Source organism: Schistocerca piceifrons, chromosome 1, assembly GCF_021461385.2.
Source record: "Schistocerca piceifrons isolate TAMUIC-IGC-003096 chromosome 1, iqSchPice1.1, whole genome shotgun sequence".
Lineage (NCBI taxonomy): Eukaryota > Metazoa > Arthropoda > Insecta > Orthoptera > Acrididae > Schistocerca > Schistocerca piceifrons.
In genome coordinates, this window is record NC_060138.1 from 462,396,870 (window position 1) to 462,418,927 (window position 22,058).

The 22,058-nt window shown below is 41.6% G+C and overlaps 1 protein-coding gene across 4 annotated transcripts in view; it reads right to left on the minus strand.

The window, feature by feature from the left end:
• LOC124793911 (probable ATP-dependent RNA helicase DDX60) overlaps positions 1–22,058 on the minus strand; it is a 251,769-nt gene that overhangs the window by 46,251 nt on the left and 183,460 nt on the right. For all 4 annotated transcript variants that reach the window (XM_047258059.1, XM_047258057.1, XM_047258056.1 and 1 more), the window contains one exon: positions 2,120–2,276. In XM_047258059.1, coding sequence (XP_047114015.1) covers positions 2,120–2,276 — 157 coding nt within the window. The remainder of the gene's footprint in view (positions 1–2,119; positions 2,277–22,058) is intronic.

Sequence of the window (22,058 nt, forward strand, 5' to 3'; positions counted from 1 at the left end):
GGTGGTAGGTTCGGTATCAGGCAAGCAAGGGAGATGTTGGTGTATAAGGCCATCAAATATACAGTGACCAACAAGACTTCTGGTGTAATGGGACAGGAACTGTGGAAAGGCAGTGGAGGAAGTGAGTGGTGTCTTGAATGTAGGATGGGAGGGTAAGGACAAGAGTTTGGAGGTGTTTATCAACAAAAGCAGAGATTTGTACTGTGGGTGCACTGTACCCCACCACAACAGGATGACCAGAAGGAAGACCTATGGGGCTGAGTTTGTGGAATAGGTAAAAGGTACGAGTGGAGGGGGAGGTTGCTGATGAGAGGATAGAGATTGATTCAGAAATGACCTAAGGTGTTGAGGAGCTGCTGGAGGTCCTGTTAAACTTTGGGGATGGGATCATGGTTGTAAGATTTTCTTCCAGAGGTATCAGAAAATTGTCAGAGACCATCAGTCCCATAGTCACCATGGTTCATGACCTGTGTGGTAGAGTCTTCATGTGCAGGAAGGATGATAAGGTCTGGTTTGGTTTGCAGGTTATGGATAGCTGTTGGTTCCATAAGAATGATGATGGATTCACTGGGGAGGGATTTAGGAAAGGAAGGCGAGACCAGGTTAGAAGTGAAAGATCTCTGAAAGGTTACCAAAGGAGGACTGGTAGAAGGGAAGGAGGATAATGGTTGGAGGGAGGTTGGAACTGTTTTAAACAAGGTTCTGTGTGGGTTTGGTTGGCTGTTGTTGGTGGAGTGTGTGGCAAAGAAATGATTCTACTGTAAAGAACAAGTAAAGGAAAGAATGTCGTTTACAAGTCCAGCATGGGTGAACTTAGTTTTAAGGTTAACATGAGGCCTTTAGAAAGTGCTGAGATTTCTGTGGGTCAGAGTTTTGGCAGAAAGGTTGACAATGGTGACAGGATTTTTTTTTCGTGAAATCTTCTCGGGTGATCAGCCGAGTAAAGGCGTCGTCTTCACGCAACGTTTCGAAGGGTTTCGTACCCATCATCTTCAAGCGAAGATGATGGGTACGAAACCCTTCGAAACGTTGCGTGAAGACGACGCCTTTACTCGGCTGATCACCCGAGAAGATTTCACGAATGGAATACGCCAAGAAAGTCTCAAATCAGGATTTTTTTTATGAGCAAAATGCATTTGTTAATTGTTCCAAACACATATAACATTTCCTAACATGTCTATTGTTACTCATACTACAGTTTGCACACACTTATCATGCATTTTGGTGCTAACTATTGCACTTGGTGCAAACTCAGATTACTGGGAAAATAATAAACTCATCAAAGTTCTCTGTATAGAAATGTAGATACTAAACTTCACTTGTGAAACAGCGCCTCTACTGTTTCAGAACATGCCAATATACATGAGTGGTGTTACCCACTTCAGACCTGACTAAAAGTCTTTACCAGTATCAGCCACTGTTCACATTGAGCTCATAACCTCTGTGGGTAGGAAGTGCTCACAAGAATGTTAACCTATGCAACTGGGATAATGGTATATTTTGATAGCTACATGTCATCCTATCAATATCACTGCCCTTCCACAATGTAATGTATTTTACCACTTAACATAGTGACGTAGGATGGATGTTACATTGTCTGGTATCACAGTTTTAATACTATCATTAAGCTGTTATAAATCACTAAGATACCTGATGATGACCTGAAGGAAGAAATTGGTTGTGAATAAAACAGAATTTAGTAGTAGCTCTTCTTCACTGACATGATTTTTTTAAAATTATAATGTATGTTTTTTAATTTGTGGATTCAAACTATGTCTTGCACATGGCTTAATACCTAAAATAAATTATGCTGAATAATGCAATAATATAAGCTGTCAGATATAACAAACACAAACCAGCCTCCATCATAGTTTTTTTTCAATCAAGCAAAACACATTTTCAGCAATGGGATGCTACAGTAGCTTTTAATAACAACAAAAATAAAGGTGTAAGTGCACATCAATTATCTTGCAACATAGATTTTATGCCTTGACAACTGAAACGGCCAAATCAATTCAGTACATGCTGTTCAACATTAGTAGTTTCATTGATGACGTGAATGATGTCATGCTTTCTCAAAGCATAAGATATATTAAAAGATTTTTACATGCAAACTTACCTTTTACTTCCTCCATGCATGATGATTCTGGTTCAATACATAACTCTGAAATTGGGAGAACTGTATCCTCTCCCATAGTTCTCGAACAGTCTTCTGCGACACACCGAAAATAGTGGTCAAATAAGAATTTAACTTCATTGTTATACCGCTCGATTACCTGAAACACATTGTTACTTATACAAGAAAGTTTCTGCAAACTATAAATAAAGTAAGAAATATAAAGTACATCAGTAAGATATCTGATGATGGACTGAAGTTTTATTTCAGGCAAATAACTAAGATTGTGAAGCCAGAAACATAATTAAGTAGAACATTTGTACACTTACATGTTTGTTCCTATCACAACTGCATACTGAAATAAGGACAGGAGCACCACACAAATGAATGAGATTTCAAATTTCTGTAATCTCTGCCCTAAATCGCATTCCTTTCTTTTCAAGTAGATGTCCATTTCAAATACCGCAGCTAATATACTTAAGTAAATGTTGTTACTGTCACCATCCATGAAATCCTCAATCACATATTTAAAACACAGTTTCAAACTTACTAGCAAACATAAGCTGCTGCCCCTCAACATATGACAATTATGAAATTCAATGGACCTGGTGCATGTTTCTAGCATGTCATTTGAATATACCAACACAAGTTCTGAGATGCCAGTACTCTTCATTTTGCAATAAATTACAAATAGATAGAATATATTAATAGATAATGCCCAATAAATTTTACTTGCAGATGATTCATTTATATTAATTTAAGACCAGAAGTCAGAAAACAACCATGTCTGCAACATCAGTACAATAAATCATCTAGAAACATGGTTTCAGCTCAACTGGTTAACATCTACAGCTACATCCACATCTACGTGATTACTCTGTTACTCACAATTAAGTGCCCGGCAGAGGGTTCAATGAACCACCTTCAGGCTGTCTCTCTACCGTTCCACTCTTCAAAGGCGCGCAGGAAGAACGAACACTTAAATTTTTCTGTGTGAGTCCTGATTTCTCTTATTTTATCATGATGATCATTTCTCCCCATGTAGGTGGGTGCCAACACAATGTTTTCGCAATCTGAGAAGAAAACTGGGGATTGAAATTTCATGAGAAGATCCCGTCACAGCGAAAACCGCCTTTGTTTTAATGACTGCCACTCCAATTCACGTCTCATGTCTGTGGCACTATCTCCCCTATTTCGCAATAATACAAAATGAGCCGCCCTTCTTTGAACTTTTTCAGTATCATCCGTCAGTTCCACATGATGCGAATCTCACACCGCACAGTAATACTCCAGAATATGGCGGACAAGTGTAGTGTAAGCAGTCTTTTTAGTCGATCTGTTGCACCTTCTAAGTGTTCTGCCAATCAATCGCAGTCTTCGGTTTGCTCTACCCACAACATTCTTTGGTTTGCTCTACCCACAACATTATCTATGTGATTGTTCCAACTTATGTTATTTGTAATTGTAATTCCTAAGTATTTATTTCAATTTACAGCCTTCAGATTTGTGTGACTTATCACGTAAACGAAATTTAGCAGATTTCTTTTAGTAATCATGTGAATAACTTCACACTTTTCTTTATTAATGGTCAATTGCAACTTTTTGCACCACACAGATATCTTATCTAAATCATTTTGCAATTCATTTTGGTTATCTGATGACTGTACGAGACATTAAATGACAGCATCATCTGCAAATAATCTAAGAGGGCTACTCAGATTGTCTCCTATGTTGTTAGCATAGATCAGGAACAATAGAGGGCCTGTAATACTTTCTTGGGGAATGCTGTATATTACTTCTGTTTTACGTGACAACTTTCCATCTATTACTATGAACTTTGACCTTTCTGACAGGAAATCATGAATCCAGTCGCACAACTAAGGCAACATTCCATAGGCACACAGTTTGGTTAGAAGATGCTTGTGAGGAACGGTGTCAAATGCCTTCTGAAAATCGAAGAATATGGAGTCAATTTGACATCCCCTGTCGATAGCACTCTTACTTCATGAGTATAAAGAGCTAGTTGTGTTCCGCAAGAATGACATTTTCTGAATCCATGCTGACTATGTGTCAGTAAATAGTTTTCCTTGTGGTATTTCATAATGTTAGAATAAAGTACATCTACATCTACATCTACATCCATACTCCGCAAGCCACCTGACGGTGTGTGGCGGAGGGTACCTTGAGTACCTCTATCGGTTCTCCCTTCTATTCCATTCTCGCATTGTTCGTGGAAAGAAGGATTGTCGGTATGCCTCTGTGTGGGCTCTAATCTCTCTGATTTTATCCTCATGGTCTCTTCGCGAGATATACGTAGGAGGGAGCAATATACTGCTTGACTCTTCGGTGAAGGTATGTTCTCGAAACTTTGACAAAAGCCCGTACCGAGCTACTGAGCGTCTCTCCTGCAGAGTCTTCCACTGGAGTTTATCTATCATCTCCGTAACGCTTTCGCGATTACTAAATGATCCTGTAACGAAGCGCGCTGCTCTCCGTTGGATCTTCTCTATATCTTCTATCAACCCTATCTGGTACGGATCCCACACTGCTGAGCAGTATTCAAGCAGTGGGCGAACAAGCGTACTGTAACCTACTTCCTTTGTTTTCGGATTGCATTTCCTTAGGATTCTTCCAATGAATCTCAGTCTGGCATCTGCTTTACCGACGATCAACATTATATGATCATTCCATTTTAAATCACTCCTAATGCGTACTCCCAGATAATTTATGGTATTAACTGCTTCCAGTTGCTGACCTGCTATTTTGTAGCTAAATGATAAAGGATCTATCTTTCTGTGTATTCGCAGCACATTACACTTGTCTACATTGAGATTCAATTGCCATTCCCTGCACCAACAATTTTCCATTGTTACAACCTCTCGATACACCACAGCATCATCCGCAAAAAGCCTCAGTGAACTTCCGATGTCATCCACAAGGTCATTTATGTATATTGTGAATAGCAACGGTCCTATGACACTCCCCTGCGGCACACCTGAAATCACTCTTACTTCGGAAGACTTCTCTCCATTGAGAATGACATGCTGCGTCCTGTTATCTAGGAACTCCTCAATCCAATCACACAATTGGTCTGATAGTCCATATGCTCTTACTTTATATGTTCCAAAACCCTACTGCAAATCAACATTAGTGATGTGGGCTTGTAATTCAGTGGATTAATCCTATTTCCCTGTTTGGGTATTGGTGTGACTTGAGCAACTTTCCAGTCTTTAGGTACGGAACTTTCTCTGAGCGCGAGCGGTTGTATATAATTGCTAAAAATGGAGCTATTGCATCAGTGTACTCTGAAAGGAACCCGACTGGAATACAATCTAGACCAGAAGCCTTGCCTTTATTGAGCTATTTAAGCTGCTTTGCTACACTGAGGATACCTACTTCTATGTTTCTCATCTTCACAATTGTTCTTGATTGGAAATCGGGAATATTTACTTCATCTTGTTTGGCAAAGGAGTTTTGGAAAACCGTGTTTAATAACTCTGCTTTGGTGGCACTGTCATCAGTGACTTCACCGTTGTTACTGCGCAGTGAACGTATTGATTGTGTCTTGCCACTGATGTGCTTTATATATGACCAGACTCTCTTTTGGTTTTCTGCTAGATTCCGAGACAGAGTTTCATTGTGGAAATTATTACAAGCATCTCACATTGAAGCACGTGCTATATTTTTAACTTCTGCAAAACTTTGCCAATCTTCGGGATTTTGCATTCTTTTAAATTTGGCATGCTTTTTTCATTGCTTCTGCAACAGCTATCTGACCCGTTTTGTGTACCAAGGGGGATCAGTACCATCACTTATTAGTTTATGTGGTATATATCTCGCAACTGACATCAATACTATCTCTTTGAAATCATTCCACATCTTTTCTACACTTACGTGATCACATTGGAAGGAGAAGAGACTTTCTCTTAAAAAGGTGTGAAGAGCATTTTTATGAGTTTTTTTTTAAAAATAGATGCACTTTGTGTTTCTTTTTGATGGTTGTGGGTGTTAGGGTATTCAGCCTAGCAGCAACTGCCTTGTGGTCGCTAATCGCTGTATTCGTCATGATACTCCCTATTTGTCCAGGATTATTTGTTGCTAAGAGGTCAAGTATGCTTTCGCAACCATTTATGCTTCGAGTAGGCTCATGAACTAATTGTTCAAAATAATTTTCTGAGAAAGCATTCAGTACAATTGTGGATAACGTTTTATGCCTGCCTCCAGCTTTAAATGTATAATTTTTCCAGCATATTGAGGGTAGATTGCAGTCGCCACCGACTATAATTGTATTAGTGGGGTACCTATTTGAAATGAGACTCAAGTTTTCTTTGAACTGTTCAGCAACTCTATCTTCTGAGTCGGGGGGTCGGTAAAATGATCCAATTAACAGTTTTGTCCGATTGTCGAGTACAACCTCTACCCATACTATTTCGCAGGAACTATCTAATTCAATTTCACTACAAGGCAAATTACTTCTGACAGCAATAAATACTCCACCACCAACTGTATTTAATCTATCCTTTCTGAAAACTGTTAGATCATTTGAAAAAAAAATCAGCTGAACTTATTTCCAGCTTTAGCCAGCTTTTGTACCTATAACTATTTGAGCTTCAATGCTTTGTATTAGGGCTTGGAGCTCTGGTTCTATCCCAACACAGCTATGACAATTTACAACTACAATACCAATTGTTTCTACAACTATCTTACTGCGTTTTACCTGCCCCCTTTTAGACGGACCCCTTTTCTGTGGTTTCCTGGGACCCTTTAACCCTGGACATCCCAGAAAACTAAGTGATACAGTTCAGAACAAAACAGTCAAAATTCCTCAGTCAAATTCCTGGAATGAAATCTAGATATATTGTAATAAACAAGTTGAGTATCTAGAAAGCAAATTATGTAGCTTTGCATTTGAAATGCAAATATCAGCTACTGCCAGTCACATGGACACCAAGAATTTATCTATTTAAACATTTTTTGAAGCTCATTCAACATACTGCACATACTGAAACTACCGAAAAGAAAGATCACAAACGGGTGTCTTGCACATCCAAGGGAATCATGTTGCTTGTTATTTAAAACCTGCAATTATTAACAGTTCCCTCCATATAGGTCTACGATATCATTGCCTTTTTTGCATAGGAATTTACAATCATTTAAGGAAAAATGTTCTGAACACAGATGTATTACAAAGAAGATAACGTAAAGCTCCCTGCTCATTGTTTAAATTTACATGCTTGCTCATTGTTTAAACTTACATGCTTGACTCCTCTGCATATCAAAACAAAAATTTACAACAAACTAAAAGGAAGGAACATTCTGAGTATGAAGCTATATTCATTAAAAAAGAGCTCCATGATACTCTACTTCAGAGATCATACTACTCAACTGCAGAGTTCAATGAAGGATGAATTAATTTTCTGAGCAGAATATAGCTTTCAGTAGGCTTGTTGTGTAAATGTAACTGTGAAAACTTACATTAACATGAAAATATTGCTGAATCATGGACCTTGTCGTTGGTGGGGAGGATTGTGTGCCTCAGCGATACAGATACCCGTACCGTAGGTGCAACCACAATGGAGGGGTATCTATTGAGAGGCCAGACAAATGTGTGGTTCCTGAAGAGGGGCAGCAGCCTTTTCAGTAGTTGCAGGGGCAACAGTCTGGATGATTGACTGATCTGGCCTTGTAACACTAACCAAAACGGCCTTGCTGTGCTGGTACTGCAAACGGCTGTAAGCAAGGGGAAACTACAGCCGCAATTTTTCCCCAAGGGCATGCAGCTTTACTGTCTGGTTAAAATGTGGTGCTACAAAATAATGCTGAAGATTAGATGGGTAGGTCACATAACTAATGAGGAAGTATTGAATAGGATTGGGGAGAAGAGAAGCTTGTGGCAGAACCTGACTAGAAGAAGGGATCGGTTGGTAGGACATGTTCTGAGGCATCAAGGGATCACCAATTTAGTATTGGAGGGCAGCATGGAGGGTAAAAATCGTAGAGGGAGACCAAGAGATGAATACACTAAGCAGATTCAGAAGGATGTAGGTTGCAGTAGTTACTGGGAGATGAAGAAGCTTGCACAGGATAGAGTAGCATGGAGAGCTGCATCAAACCAGTCTCAGGACTGAAGACCACAACAACAAAAACATTGCTGTCTCCCATTAATTGTAGTTTTATATACATTTAGTTGTATTGCCCATTTTTTGATATATATCCTGTACTCTTAACTCGTTGATCAGCAACTGTATGTTATGAGATGAATAAATCTCAATTCTTTATTCCCAACATTTCATTTGAACAATCAGATACTCTATAATAATTTTTACATGAAAAAAGAAGTAATTCTATTGTGTAATCAGGAAATAAACAAACACAAAAACAGAAATATTTAATTTCCTATGGGAAACCATAACAAAAACTGTTTGGATGAAGAAGCCCTTCAGGAATGACTACACAAACTTAAGAAGGCTTACAAAAAATTAGTTACAGGTTATATATTATAGTACTGGGACTTGTGTGTCATTGTGTTTAATTCCACTCTTCTTTCAGTTCTTTATATATCATAGCATGAATTTGAGAAATTTGATCATATGCAGAGAAGTTAAATAAGTGCCCATTGTGCATTGCCAACTTTATGAAGAGGTCAACATACACTGTTTACTGAATGACATAGCGTACAGTCATTACAATTAATATGAATTGTGAAACATGGTATGTCTTTATCACTTGATATGTACATTGGCAGTGTCGGACATTGCAATCTATTACCTGATGCACAGCAGCTACAAGATGGCGGCCATGTCATATAGTCAGTCATTTTGATTTATTGTAAAAAATTTTAAAAAATGAACCACTAATTATTGTAATTAAATTATATAACCTAGACTAAAGAAAGAGAAGGCATTTATCAATCTTCACAATGAAACAGTTCATTGTATTTTGTATTTATACATAAAGGGAAGATAAATCAATTCAGATTCAAGATCAGTGAATCAAGTGCTCTACTCTGAAAATATTATTTACTTTGCCAAACTGAAGTTGGTCTATTGGTATTTGAAATCTCAGAATAGTGTGATTCAAAGAAAATGTATAAGTAGTTGACAATAGAAATGAGCTACATTTGTTGATTCAAAAAAACATGAAATACTTAATTGGAATTTTTTTTACAAGTGTCATATTTTCTACAATATGACAATATTATGAAAAGGATAGACTTCTACTTGCCATGTAGAGGAGGATATGAGTAGCAGATAGCAAAACAAAAAGACTGCTACACATTTGAGCTGCTGGTTGGTTGGTTGGTTTAAAAGATGGGGGAAGGGAGCAAATAGCTAGGTCATCGGTCCCTTGTTCTGAATAAGACAACGCCACAAGGGTGAGAACAAAACAAGCAAGACTGATAACACAAAATGGAGAGAAAGGAAAAACCACAATAACGACAGACGGGCAACAAACACTTCAATGGAAAAAAGGGTAGAAGAAAACCACAGAAATGCAAAAAACAGATAGAAGAGATTAAAATGACAAAACAGATTACCATGGATAGCTGACCATGAGAATAAAAAGGAGAAGCCAGCCACTCTGCAACACATTAAAACCTCCACCCTAAAAGTACTAAGGCGGAGGACACAGAGGGCCAAAGGACATGCGCTAAAACTTAGATCAAATGATTAAACCCACCATCACGAATAAAATGTAAATCCGTGTAGCCTTATTGGCCAGCCTGTCAGCAAGTTCGTTGCCTGGGATTCCGATGTGTCCTGGGGTCCACAAGAACACCACTGGACCATTCCAGGGCACAGATGGACTCCTGGATGGTTTCTACCAAAGGATGATGAGGGTAGCACTGGTTGATAGCTTGTAGGCTGCTCAAGGAGTCAGTACACAGGAGAAATGACTCGCCTGGGCATGTGCAGATGTGCTCAACAGCACGAAATATAGCCACCAGCTCTGCAGTGAAAACACTGCAGCCGTCGGGCAAGGATGCTCTTCAATATGTCCTCCATGGACATATGCGAAGCTGGCGTGACCATCAGCCATCCAGCTGTCAGTGTAAATCACTTCATGGCCTCAGTACATGTCAAGAATCAAGATGAAGTGACAGTGAAGAGCTGCAGGGTGAACTGAGTCCTTTGGGAAATTTGAAAGCTCCAGGTGAAGCTGCAGCCTAGGTGTACACCATGGAGGTGTACGCGATTAGACCTCGAGTATAGGTGGAATAGCAAGGACTCCAGTTCAGACATAAGGGACTGGACATGAACTGCAATTGTAACCCCTGACCTAGGCCACTGATGAGGGAGATGAACCGCCATCGGTGGGAAAAGGAGATGGTAATTTGAACGAGGAGAACTAAGAACATGTGGAATGTAACTGGAAAGCAGTTGTGCAAGCCTGACCTGCAATGGAGGAACTCCAGCCTCCGCAAGGACGCTGGTCATCGGACTCATCCTAAAAGCTTCCATCGCTAGTTGATTGCCACAGTGGTGCACTGGGTCGAGTAAATGCAATGCTGAGGGCACCACCGAACCATAAACCAGACTCCCATAGTCAAGTCGGGATTGAACAAGGGCTCCGTATAGCTGCAGCAGTGTAGAGCGATCTGCACTCCAGTTGGTGTTGCTCAGGCAGCGGGGAAATTGAGATGCTGCCAGCACTTCCGCTTAAGCTGACGAAGGTGAGGAAGCCAAGTCAATTGGGCGTCAAAAACCAGTCCTAAAAATTGATACATCTCCACTACGGTGAGGGGATCGTCAGGAAGGTCAAGTTCTGGTTCCAGAAGAATGGTACGATGTTCGCAGAAGTGCATAACATCTACATCTACATACATACTTCGCAACCCACCATACGGTACGTGGCGAAGCGTACCTCGTACCACAACTAGCATCTTCTCTCCCTGTTCCACTCCCAAACAGAATGAGGGAAAAATGACAGCCTATATGCCTCTGTACGAGCCCTAATCTCTCTTATCTTATCTTTGTGGTATTTCCGCGAAATGTAAGTTGGCAGCAGTAAAATTGTACTGCAGCCAGCCTCAAATGCTGGTTCTCTAAATTTCCTCAGTAGCGATTCACGAAAAGAATGCCTCCTTTCCTCTAGAGACTCCCACCCAAGTTCCTGAAGCATTTCCGTAACATTTGCATGATGATCAAACCTACCAGTAACAAATCTAGCAGCCCGCCTCTGAATTCCTTCTATGTCCTCCCTCAATCCAACCTGATAGGGATCCCAAATGCTCGAGCAATACTCAAGAATAGGTTGTATTGGTGTCTTATAAGCGGTCTCCTTTGCAGATGACCACATCTTCCCAAAATTCCACCAATGAACCGAAGACGACTTTCCGCCTTCCCCACAACTGCCATTACATGCTTGTCCCACTTCATATCGCTTTACAATGTTACGCCCAAATATTTAATCGACGTGACTGTGTCAAGCGCTACACTACTAATGGAGTTTTCAAACATTATGGGGTTCTTTTTCCTATTCATCTGCATTAATTTACATTTATCTATATTTAGAGTTAGCTGCCATTCTTTGCACCAATCACAAATCCTGTCCAAGTCATCTTGTATCCTCCTACAGTCACTCAATCACAACTTCCCGTACACCACAGCATCATCAGCAAACAGTCGCACATTGCTATCCACCCTATCCAAAAGATCATTTATGTAGATAGAAAACAACAGCAGACCAACCACACTTCCCTGGGGCACTCCAGATTATACCCTCACCTCCGATAAACACTCACCATCGAGGACAATGTACTGGGTTCCATTACTTAAGAAGTCTTCGAGCCACTCACATACTAGGGAACCAATCCCATATGATCGTACCTTAGTTAGGAGTCTGTAGTGGGGCACCGAGTCAAACGCTTTCCGGAAGTCAAGGAATATGGCATCTGTCTGATACCCTTCATCCATGGTTCGCAAGATATCATGTGAAAAAAGGGCAAGTTGCGTTTCGCAGGAGCGATGCTTTCTAAAGCCGTGCTGATGCATGGACAGCAACTTCTCTGTCTCAAGAAAATTCATTATATTCGAAACACATGACTTTGCGGCCAAAAACTGAAAGCCATGGGCTAGGGCCCATGACTGCGCCTTGTGGATGGCTCCCTGTAGGCACCACTCAACACCAGTACTAGTGGAGCAGTACAAAATGCAGAAGTTGTCTGCATACAGAGAGGGTGAGATGGACAGCCCTAAAGCTGCTACTAGACTGTTAATGGTAACTAAAAGTAGAGATACACACAATACAGAGTCCTGCGGGACCAATTTCTCTGGATATGGGGGGAATTATGGGAGGCACCATCTTGGACACGGAAAATACGAAGCGACAGGAAATTCTGGATAAAAATCGGAGCGGGCACCAGGTACCCCATGGGTATAATGTGCCAAGCATATGATGTCATTAGGTGATGTTATACAAATTTTGTAAATAAAAAAAGATGGCAACAAGGTGTTGGCATCTGGTAAAGGCCATTCGGATGGCAGATTCGAGGGACACAAGATTATCAGTGGTAGAGAGACACAGGCAGAAGCCACCATGGCATGGAGGCAGTATGCTAAGTGACTCCAGAACCCAACCCAATCACTGACACACCATATGTTACAGCAGCCTACAATGAATGTTGGTGAGGCTGTTGGGCCAATAGCTATCCACATCAAGCGGGTTTTTGCTGGGTTTGAGCACTGGTATGATGGTGCTCTCCTGCCACTGCAATTGAAAGATGCCATCGCACCAGATTTGGTTGAAGATCGTGAGGAGATGTCGCTTGACGAGAGATGAATAATCATCTGACTGTGGATCTGATCGGGCCCAGGAGCTGTGTTGGGGCAATGTGCAAGGGCACTGAGGAGCTCCCACTCTGTAAATGTGGAGTTATCGGGTTCACTGTGGCATGTAGTAAACAAGAGGACTTTCTGTTCCATCCACCATTTGACAGTGCAAAAGGCTGGGGGGTAATCTTCGATGCAGAGGCGCGAGCATAATGCTCAGCACAGTGCCCGGCAATCGCATTTGCGTCGGTAGATAACACGGCATTTATGTTAACACCAGGAACACCTGCTGGGGTCTGATGCCCAAAAACTCATTTGATCTTTGTCCACACTTGGGAAGGTGACGTATGGCACCCAATGGTAGACACGTACCTCTCCCAACACTCCTGTTTCTGCCTTTTGATAAGCTGGCGTACAAGGGCACAGAGCCATTTAAAGGCTATGAGGTGCTCCAGGGAAGGGTGCCACTGTAGAGCTTGCCGACATTTCTTAATTCCCTCAACGACTTCCGGCGACCACCAAGGGACTGTCTTTCGCTGGGGACACCCTACAGAACGAGGGATTGTGTTTTCCACAACAGTAATGATCACTGTAGTCACCTGCTCAACCACCATATTGATGTTACTGTGAAAGTTTCCCAGTCCGCCTTGTTTAAAGCCCATCTGGGCAGGCGGCCATGGGCATGACATCGGGGCACTGACAGGAGGATGGGAAAGTGGTCACTAGCATACGGGTTGTCATGTGCTCTCCAGTGGATAGATGGGAGAAGGTCAGGTCTGCGAGCCAAGAGATCAATGACCAAACTTGTGGCATGTGCCACACTGAAATGTGTGGCGGCCCCAGTATTTAAGAGGCAGAGGTCGAGTTGTGACACTAAATTTTCGACATCTCTGCCTTGCCCAGTAAGAACTGTGCCACCCTACAAGGGGTTATGAGTGTTAAAATCTCCCAAAAGTAGGAAAGGTTTAGGGAGTTGATAAATCAGTGCATCCAATGCGTTCAGGGATACTGCACCATCTGGGGGAAGACAGTTATTTCATGTGTCGTCCAAATCCTGACAGCCAGAGGGGTTTGAAGGGGCACAGGTTCACTGCATACTGAGTTCAGGACATAGACACAAACTCCATCTGACACTCTATTATAGTTACTACAGTTCCTGTAATATCCCTTAACTGCGGAGGGCAGGGGTCCGGATTGCCAGGAACCAGGTTTCCTGAAGGGCAATGCAGAAAGAAGGTGTAAAATGTAAAAGTTGCCATAGCTCAGCCAGGTGGTGGAAAAAACCTCCGCAATTCCACTGGAGGATGACATTATCGTGAGGCTGGGTAGGCGTGAAGTGTGCAAGGAGGCAGGATATGCCTCAGGGTCACCTGCTGCCTCTGACTGAGTATTTTTAGCCATTTCTAAGGTGGATGAGGCATCAGTGAGATCCAGGCCTGCACAGACCTTTCGTCAAGTGAGCGGTTGTATATGATTGCTTTCTTAGCAATCATATACAACTGCTCACTTGACGAAAGGTCTGTTACTACAGACTAGAAAAGTAGTACAGGTCACACCAATATTCAAGAAAGGAAATAGGAGTAACTCATTGAATTACTCACTGATCTCAATTTTCAGTAGGATTTTGGAGCATATACTGTACTCGAACATTATGAATCACTTTGAAGAAAATGACTTATTGATACATAACCAACACGGATTCAGAAAATATTGTTCTTTTGCAACACATATTCCTAGATTTCCAGAAGGCTTTTGATACCATTCCTCACGAATGCTGCTGACATGGGATCTCAGATCGATTCCATATTCCTAATTTCCAGAAGGCTTTTGATACCATTCCTCACAAGCGACTATTAATCAAATTGCATGTGTATGGAGTATTGTCTCAGTTGTGTGACTGGATTCGTGATTTCCTCTTAAGAGAGGTCACAGTTCGTAGTGATAGATGGTAAATCACAAAGGTGTGTTGGTATTTTGTTATATTCTCATTTGTTGTTGATTAATACTGTCAATAATAGTAGTTACTTTCCTTGTAGAGCAAGTTTGTGATTATTGTAGTCAGTTTTTAACATCTTCTTATTGTAGTAGTGGAACTTAGATAAAGTTGTTTTCTTGTTTCAATAACTGTAAAATTTTACCATGAGTGAGAAGTGTGGGCTTTGCCATAGGTTCGTGAGTAGTGGATTGCGGTGTGAGACTTGTTCGAAGTATTTTCACTGGGGGGGAATGCAGTGGGGAAGCCAGTGGGCATTCTGGTGAGATCCTCTCCGGGAACTGCAGGTTATGTAGCAAGAGTAAGTTGATAGAGGAGCAGGAGCGTAAGATCTGTGCCCTTCAGGTGCAGTTGAAAAACGCACAGGAGGAGCTAGATAGGATGAGGAGGGAGAAGGGGGTTGGGGAATGGGAGCTGGCTGTTGGCAAGAGATCTGCTAGGAGAAGGAGATTTTCAGATAGTTTTACTATTGGTGTTTGTAATAGATATGACCAACTGTCAGAGTCTAGTGGAGAGGAATCTCTAGTAGCTATAGATGTAGGAAGTATGCAGCAGACCTCAGCAGTTACGGTGGCTAGGACAGTTGCAAAGTCTAAGAGAAAGAAGAAGGTTCTGCTGTTAGGTAGTTCTCATGGTAGAGGTGTAGGCCAGCAGTTGCAGGAAGTTTTGGGGAGTGAGTACGAGGTCACCAGCATTGTGAAGCCTAATGCAGGATTGGCTCAGGTGACTTTTAACATAGGGGGGGGGGGGGGGGGGTTATGTAGGGATTTTACAAAAGAGGATTAGGTAGTGATTGTGGGTGGGGCCGGTAATAGTATTGATAGGGATGGGGAGTATGACATAGATGGTGGCTGGAAAAGATAGCCACTCAGACTGGCAACACGAATGTGCATTTCGTGGAACTGTTTCAGCGTCACGATCGGCCTCATCTTAATACAGTCGTCAGGCATAATAACATGAGACTTGGGGGTGCGCAAATGACAGAAGGCATGAGTCACATTTCAGTGGTGTCGGTGGAGTCTATCAGCAGGACGGGTTTCACTAGACATGGCCTGCACCTCAACAGGTATGGAAAGGGGAGGTTGGCAAAGCTTATAGGTGACAGCATAGGTGGGGGTGGTGGGATCACTCACGGGGAAATTCCAGTAGTTGTGGGTGTTAGAGCTGTACCTTTTTTAGACTGAAGTCAGCTGACAGGTATTCCTGCTTAAGGGAAGTCTCTCTAACAAAGAAACCACTTTCGACAAAGCTTAGGTATCCGATTAATGAGGGAATTAGTATATTTCATCAAAACATACAAGGCATTAGAGATAAAGTTAGTGAACTGCTTATAGATGTTGACTCTGAAATTATTGGTATATCTGAACACTTCTTAAATAAGGAGATAATTCAGAGGCTTCCTTTACCAGGATACAGGTTGGCTGGCAGCTTTTCTAGGAGCTCTTTGCGGTGTGGGGGAGTAGCCATGTATGTGAAAAATGGTATCCCATTTGAGTCAATTGATGTTTCAAAGTACTGCACTGAAAAGGTGTTTGAATGTTGTGCAGGTGTGGTTAAATTTAGTGGAGCTAAACTTCTTACTGTTGTTATTTATAGATCCCCAGACTCAGATTTCACAACATTTTTGCTAAAGCTAGAGGAGGTTCTTGGTTCACTTTATAGGAAATACAAAAAGTTAGTTATATGTGGTGACTTCAATATAAATTGTATAAGTGATTGTGCAAGGAAAAGGATGCTGGTAGACCTCCTTAATTCATATAATCTTATGCGAACCGTATTCTTTCCAACGAGAGTGCAAGGGAACAGTAGAACAACCATAGACAATATTTTTGTTCATTTGTCATTACTAGAAGAGCATTCTGTTAGCAAAATGGTGAATGGCCTTTCAGATCATGATGCACAAATTTTAAGTCTAAAAGATTTTTGTGCTGCAACTCATGTTAAATATAGTTACCAACTTTTTAGGAAAGCTGATCCAGTTGCTGTAGAGACTTTTGTAAACCTTATCAAGGAACAAGAGTGGCAAGATGTTTATAGTGCTGATACAGTAGACGATAAATATAATGCTTTCCTCAAGACTTCTCTCGTGCTCTTTGAAAGTTGCTTTCCATTAGAACGTTCAAAACAGGGTACTAGCACAAACAGGCAGCCTGGGTGGCTGACTAAAGGTATAAGAATATCTTGTAGAACAAAGTGGCAATTATATCAAAACGTTAGAAACAGTCACAATCTAAATGCAGTAGCCCATTACAAACAGTATTGTAAGGTGCTTAAAAAAGTTATTAGGAAGGCAAAAAGTATGTGGTATGCAGATAGAATAGCTAAGTCTCAGAATAAAATTAAAACCATATGGTCAGTCGTAAAGGAAGTGGCTGGTCTGCAGAGACAGGTCGAGGATATAGAATCAGTGCGTAGTGGGAATGTCCGTGTTACTGATAAGTCACATATATGTACAGTATTTAATAATCACTTTCTGAATATAGCAGGTGAACTAAATAGAAACCTAGTCCCAACAGGGAATCATATAGCGCTCGTAGAAAAAAGTGTTCCGAGACTGTTACCTGAAATGCTCCTCCATGATACTGACAAGAGGGAGATTGAGTTAATAATTAAATCACTAAAGACAAAGAACTCTCATGGCTATGACGGGGTATCTAGCAGAATACTGAAGTATTGTTCCATGTATGTTAGCCCAGTACTTAGCCATATCTGTAACTTTTCCTTTAGGAGTGGTCGGTTTCCTGACCGATTAAAGTACTCGGTAGTGAAGCCACTTTATAAAAAGGGAGACAGGGAAAATGTTGATAATTATAGACCTATTTCTATGCCATCGGTGTTTGCTAAAGTTATCGAGAGGGTTGTATATACAAGGTTACTGCAGCATTTAAATTCACATAATTTGGTGTCAAATGTTCAGTTTGGTTTTAGAAATGGCTTAACAACTGCAAATGCTAGTCTCTTTTCTCTGTGAGGTTTTGGAAGGATTAAATAAATGGTTGCGAACGTTGGGTGTTTTCTTTGATTTAACCAAGGCTTTTGACTGTGTTGACCACAAAATATTACTGCAGAAGTTGGAACATTATGGAGTAAGGGGAGTAGCTTACAATTGGTTCGCCTCTTACTTTAAGAACAGAAATCAGAAGGTAATTCTCCGCAATACTGAGAGTGGTAATGATGTTCAGTCCCAATGGGACACTGTTAAATGGGGCGTTCCCCAAGGATCGGTGCTGGGGCCACTGCTGTTTCTTATTTATATAAATGATATCCCTTCTAGTATTACAGGTGATTCAAAAATATTTCTGTTTCCTGATGACATCAGCTTGGTAGTGAAGGATCTTGTGTGTAATATTGAAACATTATTAAATAATGTAGTTCATGAAATAAGTTCATGGCTTGTGGAAAATAATTTGATGCTAAATCACAGTAAGACTCAGTTTTTACAGTTTCTAACTCACAATTCAATAAGAACTGATATTTTAATCAGATAGAATGGACATGTTATAAGCGAGACGGAACAGTTCAAGTTCCTAGGCGTACGGATAGATAGTAAGCTGTTGTGGAAAGCCCATGTTCAGGATCTTGTTCAGAAACTAAATGCCGCTTTATTTACCATTAGAACAGTATCTGAAATAAGTGACATTTCAACACGAAAAGTAGTCTACTTCGCATATTTTCATACGCTTATGTCATATGGTATTATTTTTTGGGGTAATTCTTCTGATTCAAAAAGGGTATTTTTGGCTCAAAAACGGGCTGTTCGAGCTATGTGTGGTGTAAGTTCGAAAACCTCTTGTCGACCCCTATTCAATAGTCTGGGAATTTTGACATTGCCCTCACAGTATATATTTTCTTTAATGTCGTTTGTTGTTAGCAATATTAGCTTATTCCCAAGAGTTAGCAGCTTCCACTCAGTTAATACTAGGCAGAAATCAAATCTGCATGTGGAATGCACTTCCTTGACTCTTGTGCAGAAAGGAGTGCAGTATTCTGCTGCATCCATTTTCAATAAGCTACCACAAGAACTCAAAAATCTTAGCAGTAGCCCAAACGCTTTTAAGTCTAAACTGAAGAGTTTCCTCATGGCTCACTCCTTCTATTCTGTCGAGGAGCTCCTGGAAGAGCTAAATAATTAAGCAAATTCCAGTGTTACAGTCTTGATTTTCTTTATTTAAACTAACGACGTGTCGCCTGAATATGTTTCTTATATTTCATTTTATCTGTTTCTACAATCTACAACTGAATATGTTTCTTATATTTCATTTTATCTGTTTCTACAATCGTGTTATAAATTCATGTATTGACTCGTTCCATGACCATGGAGACTTCTCCTTAATGTGGTCCCACGGAACAATAAATAAATAAAATAAATAAATAAATAAATAGAAGTGACATCTGGCATTCCGCAAGGTAGTGTCATAGGCCCTCTGCTGTTCCTGATTTATATAAATGATCTAGGTAATAATCTGAGCAGCCCCCTTAGATTGTTTGCAGATGATGCTGTAATTTACCATCTACTAAAATCATCAGACAATCAATTCCAATTACAAAGTGATCTAGAGAGAATTTCTGTACGGTGCAAAATGTGGCAATTAGAACTAAACAAAGAAAAGTGCAAGGTCATCCACATGGCTACTGAAAGAAATCTAATAAATTTTGGGTATACGATAAATCGCACAAATCTAAGGGCCGTCAATTTGACTAAATATCAAGGAATTACAATTACGAGCAACTTAAACTGGAAAGAACACATAGATGATATTGTGGGGAAGGCAAAACAAAGACTGCGCTTCGTTGGCAGAACACTTAGAAGATGCAACAAACCCACTAAAGAGACAGCCTACATTACATTTGTCCGTCCTTTGCTGGAATAGTGCTGCGCAGTATGGGATCCTTACCAGGTAGGACTGACGGAGAACATCGAAAAAGTGCAAAGAAGGGTAGCTCATTTCATGTTATCGTGCAATAGGGGTGAGGGTATCACTGATTTCATACACGAGTTGGGGTGGCAGTCACTGAAACAAAGGCCGTTTTCTTTGCGGCGAGATCTATTTATGAAATTTCAATCACCAACTTTCTCTTCTGAAAGTGAAAATATTTTGTCAACACCCACCTATGTAGGGAGAAATGATCATCGTAATAAAATAAGAGAAATTAGAGCTTGAACAGAAAGATTTAGATGTTCCTTTTTCCCACGCACCATTCGAGAGTGGACTGGCAGAGAAGTAGTATGAAAATGGTTCGATGAACCCTCTGCCAGGCACTTAAGTGTGAATTGCAGAGTAACACTGTAGATGCAGATGTAGATGTAGATCCCCACTGCATCCTCAGATGCAGAATTGATAGGGAGTGGTGGTTTTGGGGCCACCAGAGGGTCCTGTTTCTTAGCAGACTTCTTCTTAGTTTGCTTGCTGTCTCACTTCTCTTTAGGGGCTTGCTGGGAAGATTTCTCCAAAGCAGCTTCAGGCATGGAGGAAGGCCATGAAGCTCTTCGTCCAGCAGTTTTAGCTCCTTGAGCCACTGGCGATTGTCCACTGTGGCAGTAGTGGAGACCTTAGAAGAGGACCCCTTCTGCATGAGAGGAGCCAGAGGATGCTGTTGCTTCTCTAGCATGGGGGAGGGGACTGATGTCCCCTGCATTTGGGGGGGGGGGGGGGGGGGGGGCGCCTCACTCCCGAAGTAGGTGCTTTGACATGTGCCCAAACTTCCAGCACTTAAAGCACCACATAGGGGAAAGGGCGTATGGTTTAACGTCACAGCTGTCAACCATCGCCTTGACTTTTTCAGGCAATGAATCACCATCAACAGCCAAGATGAAGGCACTGGTGGTAACCCTGTTGTCTTTGTGTCCCCTGTAAACGTGCCAGATGAAATGAACACCCCGCAGTTCTAAATTGGTGCAGAGCTCGTTGTCAGACTGCAAGAGGAGGTCACGATGGAAAATAATCCCCTGGACCATGTTGAGGCTTTTACAGGGAGTGACAGAAACAGAAATATCACCCAGCTTGTCACAGGCAAATAATGCTCAGGATTGGGCTCTGGATGCTGTATGAATCAAGACTATGCCGTTTCACATCTTGGACAGCACTGTCACTTCTCCAAACTTATTCTCTAGGGGATCAACGAAAAACTGAGGCTTCGTAGGTAGAAAGGATTCCCCATCAGTTCTGCTACATAATAAAAACCGAGGCGAACACGGCTCTCTCCATTCTGTAGCTCTGTGTTCCTCCCATGGTGTAACGAGGGAGGGCAATGATTTAGGGTCATACCTGTCAACATTGTATTCTGTCTTGCCCTTCTTAGAGACTGCTGGTGCCGTACGGTCACCAGCAAGAGTTAACTTAGTCTGCTTCATTGTAGGTCATCCACCCTGATGCTACCCACTCCGATCAGGGGCTCTCCCCAGGTGCGCCACCCAGCCACAGCAAAGGCCAACTGGCATGATGGCTGTTGCCAGGAGTCCTGATGCCCCAGGAAAACAGGCATATACTCCTTGGCATACGTGGGGAGTTTACAGCTCAGGCATCAGCAGTGTGATCCCTGTGTTGTCAGGGGGCTACCACCAAATGGACCGGCTACTGCACTGGATATTGGGTGCAGAGAAATCCAATATTGTCATGGGGGCGAAAGAAGACAGGAGACAACGGAAGAAGATGACATACCCTGGAAAGTGTCGTCACCCAAATAGTTGAATCACAGGTGGAGATGCAAAGCCATGAGAAGAGATTCTGGAGATCAAATCCAAGGCCTCTCGTGCACCACGTAAGGCATCCTTCACCATATGGCCCGCACTTCTGTAGAATTTTGAAAGTGGCAGGTCAAACCATATAATGGGCTGAAAAGTGTGAGATTCGTTTTAGTCACCTCTTATGACAGGCAGGAATACCTTGGGCCAATTCTAACCCGCAGGGGTGTTAAGCTGCTGGCCCAACACCTTCTTGTAAAGTAGACAACAAACAAACACACACACACACACACACACACACACACACACACACACACACACACACTGGCTGCAGAGGCTGGACTGTATGCAGCAGCTGCACCTGCACCTGGGTTGTAAGTGTACAGAGAAGCTTGGGTGGGGAGGGGGAGGATAGCAGGGTAGAGATGGGAAAGGTGTACTGTTGCTTGTGGGAGCATGTAGGGATGTGGTGGGAAAAGGAGGGGTGGGGAGTTG